This window comes from Harpia harpyja, chromosome 14 (genome assembly GCF_026419915.1).
Source record: "Harpia harpyja isolate bHarHar1 chromosome 14, bHarHar1 primary haplotype, whole genome shotgun sequence".
Taxonomy (NCBI): domain Eukaryota; kingdom Metazoa; phylum Chordata; class Aves; order Accipitriformes; family Accipitridae; genus Harpia; species Harpia harpyja.
In genome coordinates, this window is record NC_068953.1 from 1118297 (window position 1) to 1133842 (window position 15546).

The following is a 15546-nucleotide window of genomic DNA, read 5'->3' on the forward strand; positions in this document are numbered from 1 at the left end:
ATTGCAGGAGGCGATTTACAATGAGATGCTGAGGCACTTAGTTCCAGAGCTGGCCTTTGGCTCCCACCACGCCTCTGTGGCACAGAGACTTCCGTTCTTGTCATTTTTGGAACAGCTTCCACCTAGTACCTGCAGCCTGTACTTTCACATTCCCTTTGCACATCTCTGGGGAACAGAAGGCCAGTACGCAGCTCCGGCTGGTCCTGACAGACGGGCAGAGGACGCTGTGTTTCAGGTGGGCGTGTGACTCACGAGGGAGGGGACGGAGCCAACAGTCTGCTGTGGATTTTGGAAGAGGCTCGGAGGTCTGAGCTCCAGTACCTGAGAAGCTTTCTGTCTATTTGGTGTCAGTGGCTTCTGCATGGCTGCTGCCTCGGTGCCATGCAGCAGCGACCAGACCCCGGTGGCTGTGTGCAGGTCGTTATCTGTGCTGGGCACATGGTGCTCTGGTGTTGCTGGTCTTGTTGGGAACTTGCTCTGCATTGCTGCTGAAGAACGATTCAGATGGAAGGGCATTGTGGTACCCAGACTTGCTGGGTGTTACCGTCACCCTCTGTCCAGTGACTGAGGCAGGGGGCTCACGGTGCAGACCAGCTTTTCCTAAAGGAAAGATCATCTCAGGGGAAAGGAGAATTTCCCACCAAGGAGAATGGGGAGGGAGGTCCTTCCTAATACACAAATTGGTCAGGATGGCCAGATCCCAGGCTTGAGTTTTTGCAGTCTGAGTGGACTGGGAGCACTTGTGCCAGGTCAGGAGGAAGCTCTCTGTGCCCAGTACGCTTGGACCAACACCCATCAGTTAAGCCATTTCTGAAGCTTTGCTTTAGCAGCAGAGCACAGAACAATCCGTTTCTATCCCTGAATCAATACAGTGAGTCTTGTCCAGTTTGCAGGGCTAAAGCTTTTCCTCCAAAGGTGTGGGTTCCTCCTTGTATTCGGCAGGTTAGTCCTGACCATTTCCGAAGAAAATTGGAGCAGATGCATGAGTTCTTGAACACAGCCAAAACTCTGGCATGTTGATTTAAAAAAACATGGCTCTGTAAGATTCCAGCCTGAAGAGGAAAAAGGATGTTTTCCTGGTATTGGAGAGGGGTGCTCAGGGTCAGGACTCTTGTGGTCTGTTTTAAATGCTGCCAAGCACTTTTGCATAAATTTATCTTACAGCTTTTGTTACTCTTGCCACCACCTCGGTCTTGGTGCTGCTTTGGGTATAGAGGACATTCAGCCCCTTTCACATGTCTGTGCTACATCTGCTAGATCGGGAGTCTGGGCTGGTTCCTCCTTCAGCACTACACCCTGAAACCCGGGTGGGAAAAAGGGAGGAAGCAACAAACTTGGCTCCCCCAGGGCCCATTTGGGGAGCTTTGTTGGGCTGGTCCTTGGGAGTGTTGAGGGGGACAGGTGCTGACAGGGTGCTTCCCAAAAAAACCTTGCTGATTGATGTGTTTTAAAAGACAAAGCCAGAAGCAGCTGCAGTTTTCAAACCCCATCAAGGAGCCTGCCATCTCCTGGGAAGCCTGAAAGCTGTTTTCACATGGGAGTTTGTTATGTGGGTGGACAGGGACTGGGAAGGGAAAAACGTCGCAGTGAAAGCGTGCTCCTTTGATCGCGGTGATGTGTGTGGGATCAGAGGGGCTGCCTGGCAGGCCAGGGGAAGACGAAGTGTTTGGTTTTGCGTCTGACGCTGGCTTTGGCAGGGGACAGGGCTGCGGGAGGCTGGTGGGCAGCCCTCCCCGGCTGAGGGAACGCGAGGGCAGCCTTCTCGCCTCGCTCCCAATGCCGTGGCCACAGCACCTCTTCAGATGCTGCCCCGTCCCCTGTCTTGACGGAACAGCGCGGAGATGGAGCCTCCTAAAAAGCAACCCCACGACTGTGCTGACTGCCAGCTTGAGAAACCAGTGAAACAACCGAATGCCGTGGGAACAGCCTTCCCCCGTGCTGCCGCTTCCCTCATCCACTATGAAGACACCCAGAGCTGTCCAGAGAGCAGTGGGAGCTGAAGGCCTCGCAGGTGGCCAGGCCAGCTGCTCTGCTAGCCCAGCCAAAATGCTGCTTCCCAGCTCCCAGGTGTGGTGGGGAGGGGACCCTGGTGATGACCCACAGCTGGAGTGGATGGCAGAGAGAGCTGCCGCAGCCTGGACACTCTTGTGAGGGAGGAGAATTAATCTTGTAATTAGCAGCAGTGGCCCGCTCCCCCTGCAACAGGAAACTCAAATCTGGCTTAACGAGGAAGGGCTTGCTGTGCAGAGCTGTCTGCGCAGGGAGGTCTGCTGGGGTGGGAACCCCCACACCCCCTAAAACCACCTCCTGTGCTCCCTGCCTCAGCACATGGCTGGGTGCCTTCAGCTCTGAGCACAAACACCCTTCGTTCCCTTTCTGCCAAAACTATTGGACTGGGGGTGAGCCCTGCAGGACCCCCCTAAATGGTAGGGGCAGCGTTATTAACTAGTAAGTTCCTACTGGGAGGAGTGGGTCCGGGACCTTTCCCAGCTGTTCCCAGGAGCCATGGGACTGCTATCAGCAGCAAATGGTTCATCCATTTCTCATTCCGACCACACATGAAGCAGCAACTTCACTAAACCACGGGGACAGAGTCTTCTAAAGCCTGTCACAAATTTAGGCACAAATGACATGCTGTGGGCAGGGGACAGCTGTTTCTTAGATCTTACAGGCAGAACACCAGAGAAATTCATTCTTTTTTTGCTGGTTACCTTGGCCCAGGGAGCAGCCAGCCTGTGCTGGGGTGCCACAGGACCAGCCCAGGCTCATCTCAAATTTTGGGTTCCACCGCTCCTGCTGCAAATGTGTCTCGGTGGTCCTGAAGCACCTCATTTGGTTCAGCTGTGCCAGAGGAGGGGTCTGTCAGGGAGCGGAGCAGCTCGTGCTCTGGGCATTGCCCTGCTAGGAAAGGGGTTTCCTCAGCAGATGGGTCTGTAGCTCCTCCTGACCTGGCCGTGCAGCTGAAGTGGGTGAGTGTCTGCGGTCTTAAGCTCTTCTGATATATTGGTGTTTTGGTGTGCTTCTGGCTGGTGTTTGACCACGAGAGGGTTGGGGTGTGCTGGTCGGTAGAAATTCTGCAGGAAAAGATGTGAGCTGGGCTACGTTGAGCCTATTTGCTGAATGGGAATGTGAGGCTCGTGCTGTTCTGGGTCTGCAGCTGGGGGTTGCCTTCTGCTGGGCTCTGGGCTTTTTGGTGCATGTAGGGCCTGTGCATTCACCCTGCGAGAGAGCTGGGGCTGGTAATGCTGCTGTCTTGAGCTGTGTGCTGCAGCCTGCCTCGCTGCAGGGGAGATGCCTCTGCCCAGAGGGGTGAAGTGGGAAAAAAGCTAACATAAAAAAAAAAAGATAAAAACATTGCTATGCACTGTTTCCCCCTGGCATCACTGCCGCCGCTTCCCTCTCCTGAGATCAGATGATTTTGGATGAAAGTCACCTTTATAGGGTTTAGATGGAGGAGGGGTGTTGCCTTGGTGGTGAGACCTTGCAGCCCTCTGCAGACCCAGTGGAGCTGAGGGCTCTGTTCTGCTTGGGTTTAGTATTTATACTGTGTGATGCTCTCTCAGCTGCCAAAACCTGGGGAGGCGGTTAAACAAACGGACTAATCTCTGTGTTTGGTGTCTACTTGTGGCCCTCTGAACACAATAAGGGATTAACTTGGTCTTTATCTAATTGGCTTATAAACTAGGGAAGGGAAAATCGCTTTGTAATGCATGAAACCTCCTCTTAATGGAAACTCGGAGACTAGTGCCTGAGTGTCCTTCCTAAGTAAACTTAGGCACATCTCTTTCTTTTTAACTCTCAGTTTGCTGGAAATTAGTTTTTCTGGGTGTTAATATTTGTTCTCTGGTTCCCAACAACTTACTGCTGACTTGTTAGAAAGCCTTGCCTTTTGTTATCACCAAGGATACTTTTCTCTTTAACGTTTCTATCTGTGATTGTTCAGGAGTCTCTGAACGGGTCTCATTGCTTGGTAACTCCTCAGTGCTGCTGGTGTACAAACCAAAGGGGAGGAAGATGGAGAGATGAAGGGAGAAGATCCAATCCTCTCTTGTGGCTGTGGTGGGGGCTCTGTAAAAAAGAAAGGATTGCTGGGATAGTTCTTCAGCTTCTCACTACAGTGAAATAGTGTACTGTAGCACAATCCTTGCCCCTCTGCTGTGTGCCTGCAGGATGGATGGAGGCTGACTACCTTTGATTAAACTAATCTGCCACCTCTGCTGCCTTATCATTCAGCTGGTGCTGCCAGGTGGGGCTGGGCTGTAGCACTAGCATCCTCCCACTCTGCTCTGGGTGGCTGCTCCGTAGCCCGCACTGTTGGGATAATGCTGTGTGGGTTTGGATTTCCTGACTCCCTGCTGTGCTTTCCATAAGAGATGTGGCACCCAGACAGCTCTGCAAAATGATTCCTGCTGGAGTCGTGTTGGGGGTGTGGAGCGTGCCTAATACCTCCCCTGCGTGAGAACACACTGCTGGGAGGGGATGTGTGAGGAGGAAAGCTTTAAAGAACTGCCTGTTCTTGGGAATGCTTGGATCTGCGTGGCCTGTGCAGCCTCCCATGCACGGCATCTGCGTGCAGGGCACGTGGCCGGGTGGCTTTCTGAGCCACAACAGCGAGGAGAGGGCTGCGTGTCCCCCCCTGGGCTCCCCAGTCGCTGCCCTGCAGCCAGCTCCTTCCTCCAGGAAGCTGGTAATTAAAGCAGGAACCATTTCTTGGCTTCACTGGTGGGGAGGCTGGCGGGAGTCACTCGCCCTGCTGAGATGCACATGTTGGAGAGCCCTTTCTGGCTGTCATGGCTTAGGCTCATCAACAGACACAGCCTGCGCTGGCTTAATTAAACCTGAGCTGCCCCATGTGGAGCCTCCTTACTGCAAGAGCTTGGCTCTGCAGGTCAGGCTCAGCCCTGCATGGAGTCAGAGGCAGATCAAAGGCCGCTTAAGAGCTTCTCCATGCAAACCTGAGCTGGCATAAGGAAACAAACCCATTCCCCTTTTGAACCTGGTATTGGTGCCACCCTTCCAGGTAGGAGCTTCTCACCCGCCTCCTGAGAGCTCTTATGGCCACTTGTTTTACAGCTCTCTTTGTCCTCTGAGGATGTGAAAGGAGATGGAAGATTTGTGCCAGTCAAATGCTGAATAATTTGTTCTGCTAGAGATTCTCCAGATCTGCTTCCCCTACATTTTTTGTAGACACCTAGAGGTTGGAAAGGAAGTTCTCTGCACATGCGCTGCTTATCTGGGGTCCCTTGATAAGGGAGAGAAGATGCTTTAGGGTGCAAGTCTGTTTCTTCTCTGATTATTGAGGGATTCTAGATGAGCAACTCAGTCACAGATGTCTAAAGCTGGGTGAGATGAATTCCCACCTCCGTGTCTGGAGCTTGTGGTAGGCTAGATGTTGCCTGTGCAGTTTGTATTGCAAGGATTGAGCTCTGGTGACTGGTGAAGGTTTGTATTTTGGGATGCTCTTGCTGAGGACAGGGGAAAGTGGTTTTGTTGGGATTTCCATGCTCCCTGCCCCTAATTCTCATTCCTCTTCCCTTTTGACTCGTGCTGCTCAGGTAGATTTAGGAGGGGCTGTTTCCCTCGTGCTTCCCCAAACCAAGTCCATCTGTAGCCTGATAGCATCAAGCCATCATCTGGGCACAGCATGCACCCACAAGCAGCTGAGCTTCCCCTCCCATGTTCCCAGTGCGTTCGGCTTGCGTTGAGCTGGTTGGGGCAGCTGTGTGCTGTTGGCTCTGTCCCTTCTGCTCTGCTCAGAGCAGGGAGGCTGTTCCCCAGCTTTGGGCCCCAGTGTCTGGCTGCAAACAGGCATTTTTAGTGTTGGTCCTCTCGGGGACAGCTGAGCCCCGTCAGGGCATCCAGAAGCGTCTTGTGCCTTGGATGTGATGGTTGGTGCTAGGAGACAGTACCTGTGTGTGCAGAGGGCACTGGTGAGGCTGGGAAGCATCACTGTCCCTTGCAGTTGTCTCCTTTTGTCCTATCAATAGTTCTCCACCCCAACCACTCTTCTCTTTGTTGGTCTCAGTTGATCTTCTCTAATACTGAGGCAGACGCCTCTTGCCAGAGTCCTGCCAGCCCCTTGGCTTTATTTTAAGGCCATATTAATAAAAAGCAAATGAGTGGAATTTCTCTTGACATCCAAATTAATAGCAAATGAGGTAATTATAAGCTGTGTCATTAGGGTGATGGAGCAGCTTGTACAGGGCTCAGCCCCAAAAAAGGCAGCAGATCTGCAGTGCGCACACAGATCTCTCCTTTCTGGGGGCAGGGGCCGTGTCCCCCCGCCCCGAGAGGTGACTGGGGAGGGGGAAGCCAGGAGGGTGAGGGTGGGAGGCAGGGGATGCGTGAGCTCTTGGGTGGATGAGAGTGAAGACCTGATTTCTTTGTGGCACCTGCTCTTCTAGACCCAGGGCCAACAGTACCTGCCTGCGTGGAGGGGAGCTGGCTGACGGGGGCTGTGAGCCTCGGTGGGCAGAGGTAGAGCCTTGCCCGGGCAGATCGACCCAAGCAGCAGGCAGCTGTACCGGGCTCGGGACCACCGGCTGCCCCGCACGGGAGAACGGCAGGGGCTGGGGCACGCGAGAAGGTGCCCATTCCATCTCCTGGGCTACTGGCTGGATTTATCGGGGGCCAAAGAGCCATCGGTGCTGAGCAGACAGGGCAGCGAGCCTCTTCCCGCAGCACCTGGGCTCAAGGAGGAGGATGGGGTGGCAAAACAGAAGGTGAAGTGGGGCTGGCTGCTCTCCTGGGGGGGCAGCCCCCCGGGGCCCTGCACATGGATGCTCTGCAGGGCCCCGCACGTGCCGGCTTCCTTCTGCGAGGGCGCGCTCGGAGTGCCTCTGTCCCCGTTCTGGAGGCCTGATCAGCTTTAAAAACAAAAAATAAAGGCCGTAAAATCAGCCTGTAATTAATTCTTGGTTTAGTTCCCAACTCAAGGGCTTGATGCAGAATGTTTCCTTAGGAACGTGCTTTTTCTTGCTTTTCTTGGACTCGCTGCTTGGCTTGTTGTACCTCAGCCTGCAAACCCCCAGCTGTTCACACTCTGCTGCTGGTGCTTATGAGCTAGTGCATTGATTTTTTTTATTTTTTTTTTTAATGTTATATTTATTGAGCACTCCTGAGAACCTTGTGCATGGGAGGCCCCTGGTGAACGCAGGGACTCCTGCCTCGCACCCTGCCTGATGTAGGTGGCTCTGCTAGGGGGACGAGCATCTCCTGGCTGATGTTTTGACTGGAGCTGTTTCTCTTGTGTGGAAACAGCTCCCGTTTGTGTGCTGATTAGGAGGATGTGATTAACCAGGCCAGTGGCATGTCTGGAGGGAGGGCTACATGCCTGCAATGACAGGCGCGGGGAGGAGATGAAGGGGAGGAGATGAAAGGGAGGAGTGGTGGTGTTGTGAGCCAGCTTTGCTCCTGTGTCATCACTTGAAAGAGAAATGTCCGTCTTCTTCACGAAGAGCATTATTGCCCGCTAATAAAATATCAAACAAATTCTTAAGAGAGTGTTTAGGATCTGAAAGCCTGTGATAAATCTGGTAGCTTTAACTTGCTCAAAACTATGGTGGGCAGCAATGCGATTAAAGCTCTCTGATTAACAGACATACCTTGTTTGTAATGAGTCGGATTGGGAGGGTTTGGGAAATCCAGCTGGCGTATAACAAGGTTACTCCGACAAATTACTTGCATATCAATTAGTTTGCTAGGTAAATGTCACCTGGTTTCTCTTTGTTTGCAGTAAACTGGTATCCAATTAATTTGACGTGGTTATTGCTTGTGACTGACACCACTGAGGCCGCTACAGCTTCAGAGGCAGGCAGGGAAGGGGCAGGCGGTGGGACAGGGCAGCGCTGGCAGTGGCCGGGCTCTTCCCCACCTGCGGGGCAGCATCAGGGCCAGGGAAATCCCAGTCCCTGAGGATAACACCACAGCCTCCCCTGGTGCTCCCGCTGAGCCGAGTCCCCCTCTGTAGCCCGGGGGTGGGCACCGGGGCTCGAAGCCCCATGGTCAGGCTGGTCTGCGAAGCCGTCCCTGCAGCTGGCCGGAGCCTCCTCTCTCCTTCCAACTGGAGGTGGATAAATTTCATTTTGCTGAAAAGAGCTTCCCTCCACCGTGCCACTTGCTGTTCTCCTGCCTCCTTCCCCGGGATCTGCCAAGCTGCGCTTGGACCGTGTGGCTGCAGCGCCTGGAGCGAGGGAAGCGGCAGAGGATGCAAAAGCTGCTCCCTAAATCGCACAAGCAGTTGGGTAAAAGAGGGCAGAGCTGCAGCAGGAGTGTGTGGGGGACGGTGCCCCCAGTCCAGCCCTTGGGAAGGGTCCTAGATATTGGGTGTGTGACAGCTCTGCGAGGTGGATGGGGCTAAGGAGGGGTCGAGGCTGCAGCATCAGGGCTGAGGACTTGCAGCTGGGGTGGCCAAGCATCGTGTAGAGGGGCTGTGGGCACATCTGGCTCCGGAGAGCTCTCCTGCTGTTGGAGAGAGCCCGGAGATGAGCCAGGCAGCCCCGGCTCATCCCTGGGGATCTGGCAGCTCAGCACCCCCAGGATGAGCCGCAAGAGCTGGCTACCGGGGCTGGGTGCGAGCAGGCGGTGCTGTGCCGGGGATGCTGGTGCTGGGGACTCCGCTCCCAGCCCTGGATGCTTCCACAGAGCTCATGAATATTAATGACACCAACATATGGGTGATCTGGGGAGGGAGAAGAAAGGAGCAGAAAGCGTTGCCAATTATGAAGCACAACCCATCCCAAATCTAACATCGGTGCAAGAAACCAACCCGGTCTCTGGGCATAGGATGGTGCTGGGGGGGGCTGGATAATAAAGGCTGGTGTGAGCTGGGGGCTCTGGGCTCTGCTGGGGAGTTGGGGTCCTGCTTCCCTTTCGGGAGGGAATAAATCAGCACAGCTGTGTCCCCTTGGGCGTTTGACCACCCTATCGGGGTATGGGGGTGAGGGGCCGGGTGGGCAGGAGGGTGTGGGGGTGTCTGGGGGGAGGCTGCCGGTCTCCGGCTTTCATAAGCACTGAGTCAGTGGTGCGATGGAGCCTTGCATCTCTCCTCTCCCCTCCCTGGCAGGAGGGGATCGCAGGGTGATCCAGGCCTTTGCATCCCTCCTTTGCTCTCAGCCAGCCGGGCCGGGGGCGGCCGCTGGCGTGGAGCTGCCCTGTGGCATCTCTGACTTGCATAAGAGCCTCGCCAGGATGATAAATGTTAAAATCTGCTGCAGGCTATCACTGACCCCGTTTCCAGCATCGCCGTGGATCTCATCATCTGTTGCTCTACAGCCTGGGTGCAGATGGGCTCACAGGGAGCTAAGTGTGGGAGAGGGTGCATGGGGACCCCCGGGCTGTGCCCCCCCCCCAGTACCCCCAGCCCCGGGTGGCATGGGGACCTGCACTACCCTGGGCTGGGTGTGCTGGGGCAGCACAGGGTGGGCTGTGACCCTGCTGCAGCCCATCCCTCCATGCGATGAGCCTCCTGTGCCCAAGCTGGGGCAAAGAAGATACTCGGGGTCCAGCTCAGCTTCGCTCCCTGCAGATTTCTGCTAAGCAGAAAACAAATGCTAATTACACGGCATAATTAGTGAGGTGCTGCATCTATTTTTAATCAGCTTTGGAAGATAGATTCTTCCTTCTGCTCTGTGCTCACCGGCAGCCTCTCCCACGGTGGAGCGGTGCTTAGTCAGGGACCCTCTGGTGGGAAATCGGTTGCTATTCCCCTCTGCACCCCTGGGATGGGGCTGGGATCCCTCCTGGGCTCCCCAGCCAGAGGAGCATCCCCCCCCCCCCCCAAACTCCTTGGTGGAGTCTGAGCTCCTGCTGAGATCCCAGCCCCTCCGTAATCCATCAGGGATGGATGGAAAGGATGGAGGAAATCAGCTCAGCTCTGTCAAGGTGACGTTCAACAGCAGCTGGGAAAATCACAGGAGGAGCAGCCCAGGAAAAGGTTGCAAAAATATTCTGAAAAGGCAAGATGGGGGGGAGGCGGCAGCCCAGCTTTCTCAGCAGCTCCGTGCCCCCAGTGCGGGTGGGATGGGGTCTCCCTGCTGCTGGGGCATGCCTGGTGTCAGCCCTGGCTGGGGAAGGGTTGCTTCAGAGGGAGCTGTGGGGTGCAAAAAGCAAACTTTGCTCTGAAACATTTAGCAGAGAGATGCAAAGTGCCACTTAAAGTGGACAAATATGTCTGCTGCAGCCGCGGGGGGGGTCCCAGTCCTGCAGGTTGTGGCACCAGTGAGGTTGTGACATGCGTGGCCAAAAGTGATGTGTAAGAGGGGGGATGTTTGCAGGACGCCCTGGAGAGCAGAATTCTCCTCCTGCAGCTGGCAGCAGGGGAGGCAGCAGCTTGGAAAGATCCAGAATCATCAGGATTCTTCCAAAATTGCTTTAAAACTAACCCTTGGGGTGGGATGCAGCAGGGCTGGCAGGGAGCTGCTGCTGTAAAGGATTGATCCTTCCACCGGGCCTGGGGGCTGCCTGCAGCTCATCCCTCTGCAGAGGGTCTGCTGAGCTGAGTGTGCCAATATTGTGAGTCAGGGGATGAGGAGACTTAATTGTCTTCAGCCAACAGGACTGAAGGGTAAATACGTCATTTAACTAATTGAAGGGCTGCACAGAAACAGGCTAGTGGCTGGGAGGTGAATCTAGATCTCTTTGGGGCCCTGGGGTAGGTGTATGCAGGATTTGGACCGCCAGCAATCTGGTAGGTCCACGTTGGATGGGGATGGGGCAGATTACCCTGTGGGAGCCGTCTGCTTGCGGTGCCACCGGCAGCTGAGCCGGTCCCCAGTACGCAAGGTATTCCCAGAGCCCAAGCTGCTGGAGATGATCTGTTTGGTGAGCAGTGCCGGTGTGTCCCCATTTCAATCATCTCATGCAAACAGCCCTCCCCGACCTCCCCGCTCCGTCCTTGCCCATCCCGCCTCCGCCGACCACGTACTTGGAGCTGCCGGCATCACGGCTTCCTCCCCTCTGCTGCTCAAAACGATTTCCCTCCTGAGCTGTACCGAGTGCTGCTGCTAAGCCGTTACCGTAGGACAACAGCACTGCCCTTTCCTGGTGTTTACCCACCAGGCATCTCCCCAGCTCCATCAGCTGGGCTGCGGCGCAGGGACAGCCTGATCTGCCTCCCAGCAGGATGGAGGCAGCAGGCTCGGGGTCTGTGACCGGGGGGGTCCCAGCTCTCTGCACGTGCCGGCACGTGGGAACATCGTGATGCTCATGCAGCAAAACCTCCCCACGGGTGCGTGTGTGTGTCCCCCCGCAGCCTCACCCTGCCAGGGTCTGTCCTTGCCACCGCCTCGTCCCTGCATTGCTGGAGGAGGCTCTGCTGGGTCTTGCAAAGATGGCAAGTGGCAGCATCGGGGCTTTTCACTGCTCTTGTGACCGAGGGGGCTCTGGTTTAAGGGGGGTACTGGTGCGGTGGGAGCGAGTGAGATGTGCAGGACTGGAGGGCTGGTGGGGCTTGCGGGGGGGCCGTGCCTTGGAGCTAGCCGGTGCATCCCATAGAAGTGCTCTGGGCTCATGTGTCCAAAGCTGCCGTGGGGTCCAGGGGCTGCAGAGGTGCTGCAGGACGTCTGCAGGGCTCTCTGCCCCTCACCAAGGCTCCTGAACACCTCACGGGTTTGAATAAATCCTGCAGCCACCAAGAGCCTAATTAAACTGCAGAATCTGGGTTACTGAAGGGAGCCTGTTTTATTGATTCACCTGCTGCAAGCCCCGTTGGACCCCCAGGGCCCGGGGAGCAGAGCGAGCTCCCGCTCCTCTTCTCCCTTGCCTCTACTGACCCAGTTTCTTTGCGAGGAGGCTGCAAAGGGGCTGGTGCTCATCAGACACCCGCCGCTTCAGGCTGCTGCTCTTAATTTAACCGTGGCTGAGCGTGTGAAATGGTGTTTGCTCTTCCAGTGCCATTTGGGCAAAGGCAGCTTTGTACCGGGGAGGGGGTGTCTGTGGGGACGGGCTGCTGTCCCGCTGGGGTGGCCGTTGCTCAGGGGTGTTCGGTGTGAGATCCCCATGTGGGTCGTGCCGGCTGTGGCTATGGCAGCGCAGAGATTGGCAGGAGCTCGCAGCCCGAGCGTTTGGAGACCTTGGGGAGGTTTTGCAGCCTGGCTGAGGTCTGCCGTGGCTGCGGCAGGAGCCATGGCTGGCTCGCTCAGGGATCTCGGAGCTGTTGTCTTGGGGGAGATTTTTCGTGTTACAGATTCATTACTTCTGCTGTAGGAACAGTCTCTACGAGGTCCGGGAAAAGGATGATGTCTGGCCAGAGGCTTGTCTCGCTGCGCTAAACAGATTTCTTGTTCCTCCGGTCCCACGGCGCGGGAAGGACAGGCTGGGGCTGTGCTCCGTGCCTGCCCACGGGCACCAGCCGGGGCATCTCTGGCTCTGCTTCAGCGGGGCCCTGGCCAGTTCTGGTTGGGTTTCCCAGGGGCAGGAGGGGCTCAAGGAAGCCCCTTCCTCAGCTGTGCTGGCAAGGATGCCCGGGCAGTGCCGCGGCCGCGGTGCGGAGGTGTGGGGAGACGGTGCTCTGCCAGCGAAGGCTCCTGAGTGGCATTTGAGGGACGCTCTGTCGCAGTCGTGACTCACCCCTGTGACCGGAATGGTCTGTCGGCCTTGATTTTGTGCCCGGGGTCGCGTCCAGCTGCCTGCAGTGACCCAGCCGGTCCCCGCACTCCCGCAGCAGCGGCAGGGCTCGGCCGGCTGCGGCACCCGCAGCCCTGGGTGCCCTGCGGCTCCGGGACCCTGCTCCTCCTCCTGCCCTCTTGCTGCAGGGGACCCTGGGGCAGGGGGGGGACCGATGTCTTCCCTCCTCAAGTCGGGAAATCCTCCCAGCCCAGCCTGCTGTCCCGAAGCGTGGTATTTGGCCGCCTGCCTCCCCGCGCTCTTCCTCCTCCCGTGCTTCGCCGATGCCGCCTGCGAGTCGCTCGCTCGGAGCCGCGTCCTTCGGGGAGCCCGGCCTGGGGTTTGGCAGCCCCCTCCGCAGCAGGGAGCCTCGGCAAGAAGCCGCAGCGGTGCTCAGTGCTGGCTGAGCTCCTTGGCCCCACGCTTGCTGCTCGGGGCGTTGAGGTGCAGGTTGGAGCCGCTGCCCGAGCCCCCAGCGCTGCAGGGCTCCCTGGCCTTGGGAAGGACGGTGCCGACGCTCCGAACCCCATCCAGGAGCCGTGCTAGGGAGGGGGAGGATGCTTCAGCCTATACACCCCTCTTCCCCCCCACCCCATCACCTCCAATTTTTGTGAAATGAAGACAAAGAGGGTTTTCTGTAGGCATGTGCCAACATTTCTATCGCTCCCCTGACACAGCCCTGCCCAGGCTCAGAGCTGAGCCCCCCTCGCTGCTCCTGGGGGCTCTGCCCGCTGCGCACCAGCTCCCTGCTCCATGTCTCATGCATATTTAATCCGGGTCTCATGGAGCCATGTGCTCCCGGCACGCCAGCGCAGGCCAGGCATACGGCATGACACGCTCGCTACTAATTAATCTAACGGCGTGTTATTAAGTACCTAGCATGCCTTTGGCACTGCATAATAATGATGCTCTGGGATGTTTCTGGACCCGGTGCTGCAGACAGCTTTGCTTGCAGGCAGCCGTTCCCCTCCGGGGTGGGGGGAGTGTGTGTGTGTGTGCCCCCAGGCCCTCCTGCACAGGGCAGGGATGCGGGAGAGGCCGTCTTGGGACACGCCGTCTCTCTGGTTTTCACGGGCGTTTTGCTATAAAATACAGCCAATTTAATTTTTCATCTAGCCCATCACCTCCTCTCACCTCTTGAAAGCCCTTGGTGGAGCTGACCTGTGCCCGAGGAGTGGGGAGAAAAGGATGGGCAACGGGGTGCAAAACGCCCGCGCGCGAGAGTGGTTTCTCTTCCGTGTGAGTCGCCAGCGAGAAGTCGGATCAGAGCTGTAAATCCCAGCTGTATCCTGCCCTTAAGAACTCTCCCTCGCCCCTGTCAATATTTCTGAGCCATCTCCCGAGTCGAGGGGCCTGTCCTCACGCAGCCCAAGATCTCCATCTGCTCCGCTGCTCTAAAAGCCTCCTGGATTTAGCGCACTCGGCGCCGGTGCGGGTAACGCTCTCCCTTATCCCTGCGCTTGCAGGGGATGCTAGGCTGGCTGTCACCAGCATCAGCGAGGCAGAGCTGGTGCCGGTAAACAGCTTTCAGCCCCGAGCAGCAGTTTCTGGTTGCAGGGTGAGGTGTCAGGATTGGTGAGTCTTATTGATGGGCCTGTGCTGCTCATCTCCTCTCGCAGGATCCTCCCTCCCTCCCTGCCCAACACGGGAGCCGGCGTTGCTGCAGTGGCAGCAGCGCTGGGACGCGCAGGTCGCACACCCGGAGCTGCTGCGGTGTGCTGAGCTGCTCCGGGAGGGACGGGCAGGGATGGTCCTGGGGCTGCTCTGCACCTCTTTGCACTGCCTGAAATGGCTGTAGGCGTGAGGGCAGGCATGGGGGGTTCAATACCCAGAGATTTCTGTGGGGCTGAGAGGCAGACCAAGGGTCCCCTCACAGCCTTGGGGAGCCCGGGAGGTTTGTTACCCCCTCTCTCGATGCAGAAGTCTCGGCTCCTCCAGCTCCAGCCCCCTCAGCCGTCACCCACATCCCACCTTGCTCTCGCCAGCAGCCTCCCACCTGCTCTGCCCCTGCCGTGCTGCTGCCGCCCGCCTCGGGGAGCGAGACAGCCCCGCTTTAATCACGGTGATGTTTTCCAGCTACCAGCAGAAAAAAAAAAAAAAAAAGCAGCCTGTTAGTGTAATTTTTTTTATTGCAGTTTGAATCGTAGTGCAGCACAAGCCTCCAGCTGAGGGTATCGTTTCCCTCTCCTGCCGTAGCGGGTGGGCACTGTAGTTTTATCTTGGCACCTGGGATGGCTGAGTGGAGCTGAGAAGACGGCTGTCCCTGCGGGCAGGGCCCTGCTCGGAGCTGGGATGGGACTGGGGTGGGCTGGCGGTGGCTGAGAACAATGCAGGAGCTGCCACCCCGTTCCCTGGGTAAAAATAGCATTCCCCTTGCAAAGATGTAGGCTGTTCCCAGTGACACGAAACCACACAGCCTGTCCTTGGAGCAGCTGGTTTTCAGGGGCGGGGGGGAAGGGGATGGGATCTGCATCGCCGGGGAGGGCTGAGCTCTGCTCCGAGGGCTGGGGAGGAGAGCTGCCTGGGGAAGGGGGGTGTGCGTGGTGGGGGTTTTCTGGCTGGAGCTCTGCAATCTTGGTGCCTTTGTAAGGCTGTCAAGATGCTGATCTAAAGCACTTCTAGACCTGGGGGGGGGGATCTGGGGAATCGGGGAGGGGGAAACTCTCGGTTGCACGGTTCTCTTCAACACCCCTTCTGTGTCCTCTGGCACCGTGCCCCTGCTTTAATTCCTGTGCCTGCGTTGCTCCCCATCCTGCCCACCTACGAGCCTTGGCTGAGGCTCCCTTGGCAGCCCATCTGTGCCTTCTCTCTAATCACCTGCAAGAGTGACTGATGAGTGGCATGTTACACTCTCAGCCTGTCTCCTGTGGGGCTCAGTAAATTGCCCTAAACCAGTTTTGATGTATCATTCTACCACTTGCCCCCAGAGGATTCCTGATCCTG

General features: G+C 56.9%; 1 protein-coding gene across 2 annotated transcripts in view; it reads left to right on the plus strand.

Annotated features, from left to right (window-relative positions):
* The first annotated feature begins 6 nt into the window (after positions 1–6).
* The window catches only part of RPTOR (regulatory associated protein of MTOR complex 1), a 201921-nt gene continuing 186381 nt past the window's right edge, over positions 7–15546 (plus strand). For both annotated transcript variants that reach the window (XM_052808234.1, XM_052808233.1), the window contains exon 1: positions 7–235. In XM_052808234.1, the coding sequence (XP_052664194.1) occupies positions 26–235 (210 nt within the window). In that variant the 5' untranslated portion in view covers positions 7–25. The remainder of the gene's footprint in view (positions 236–15546) is intronic.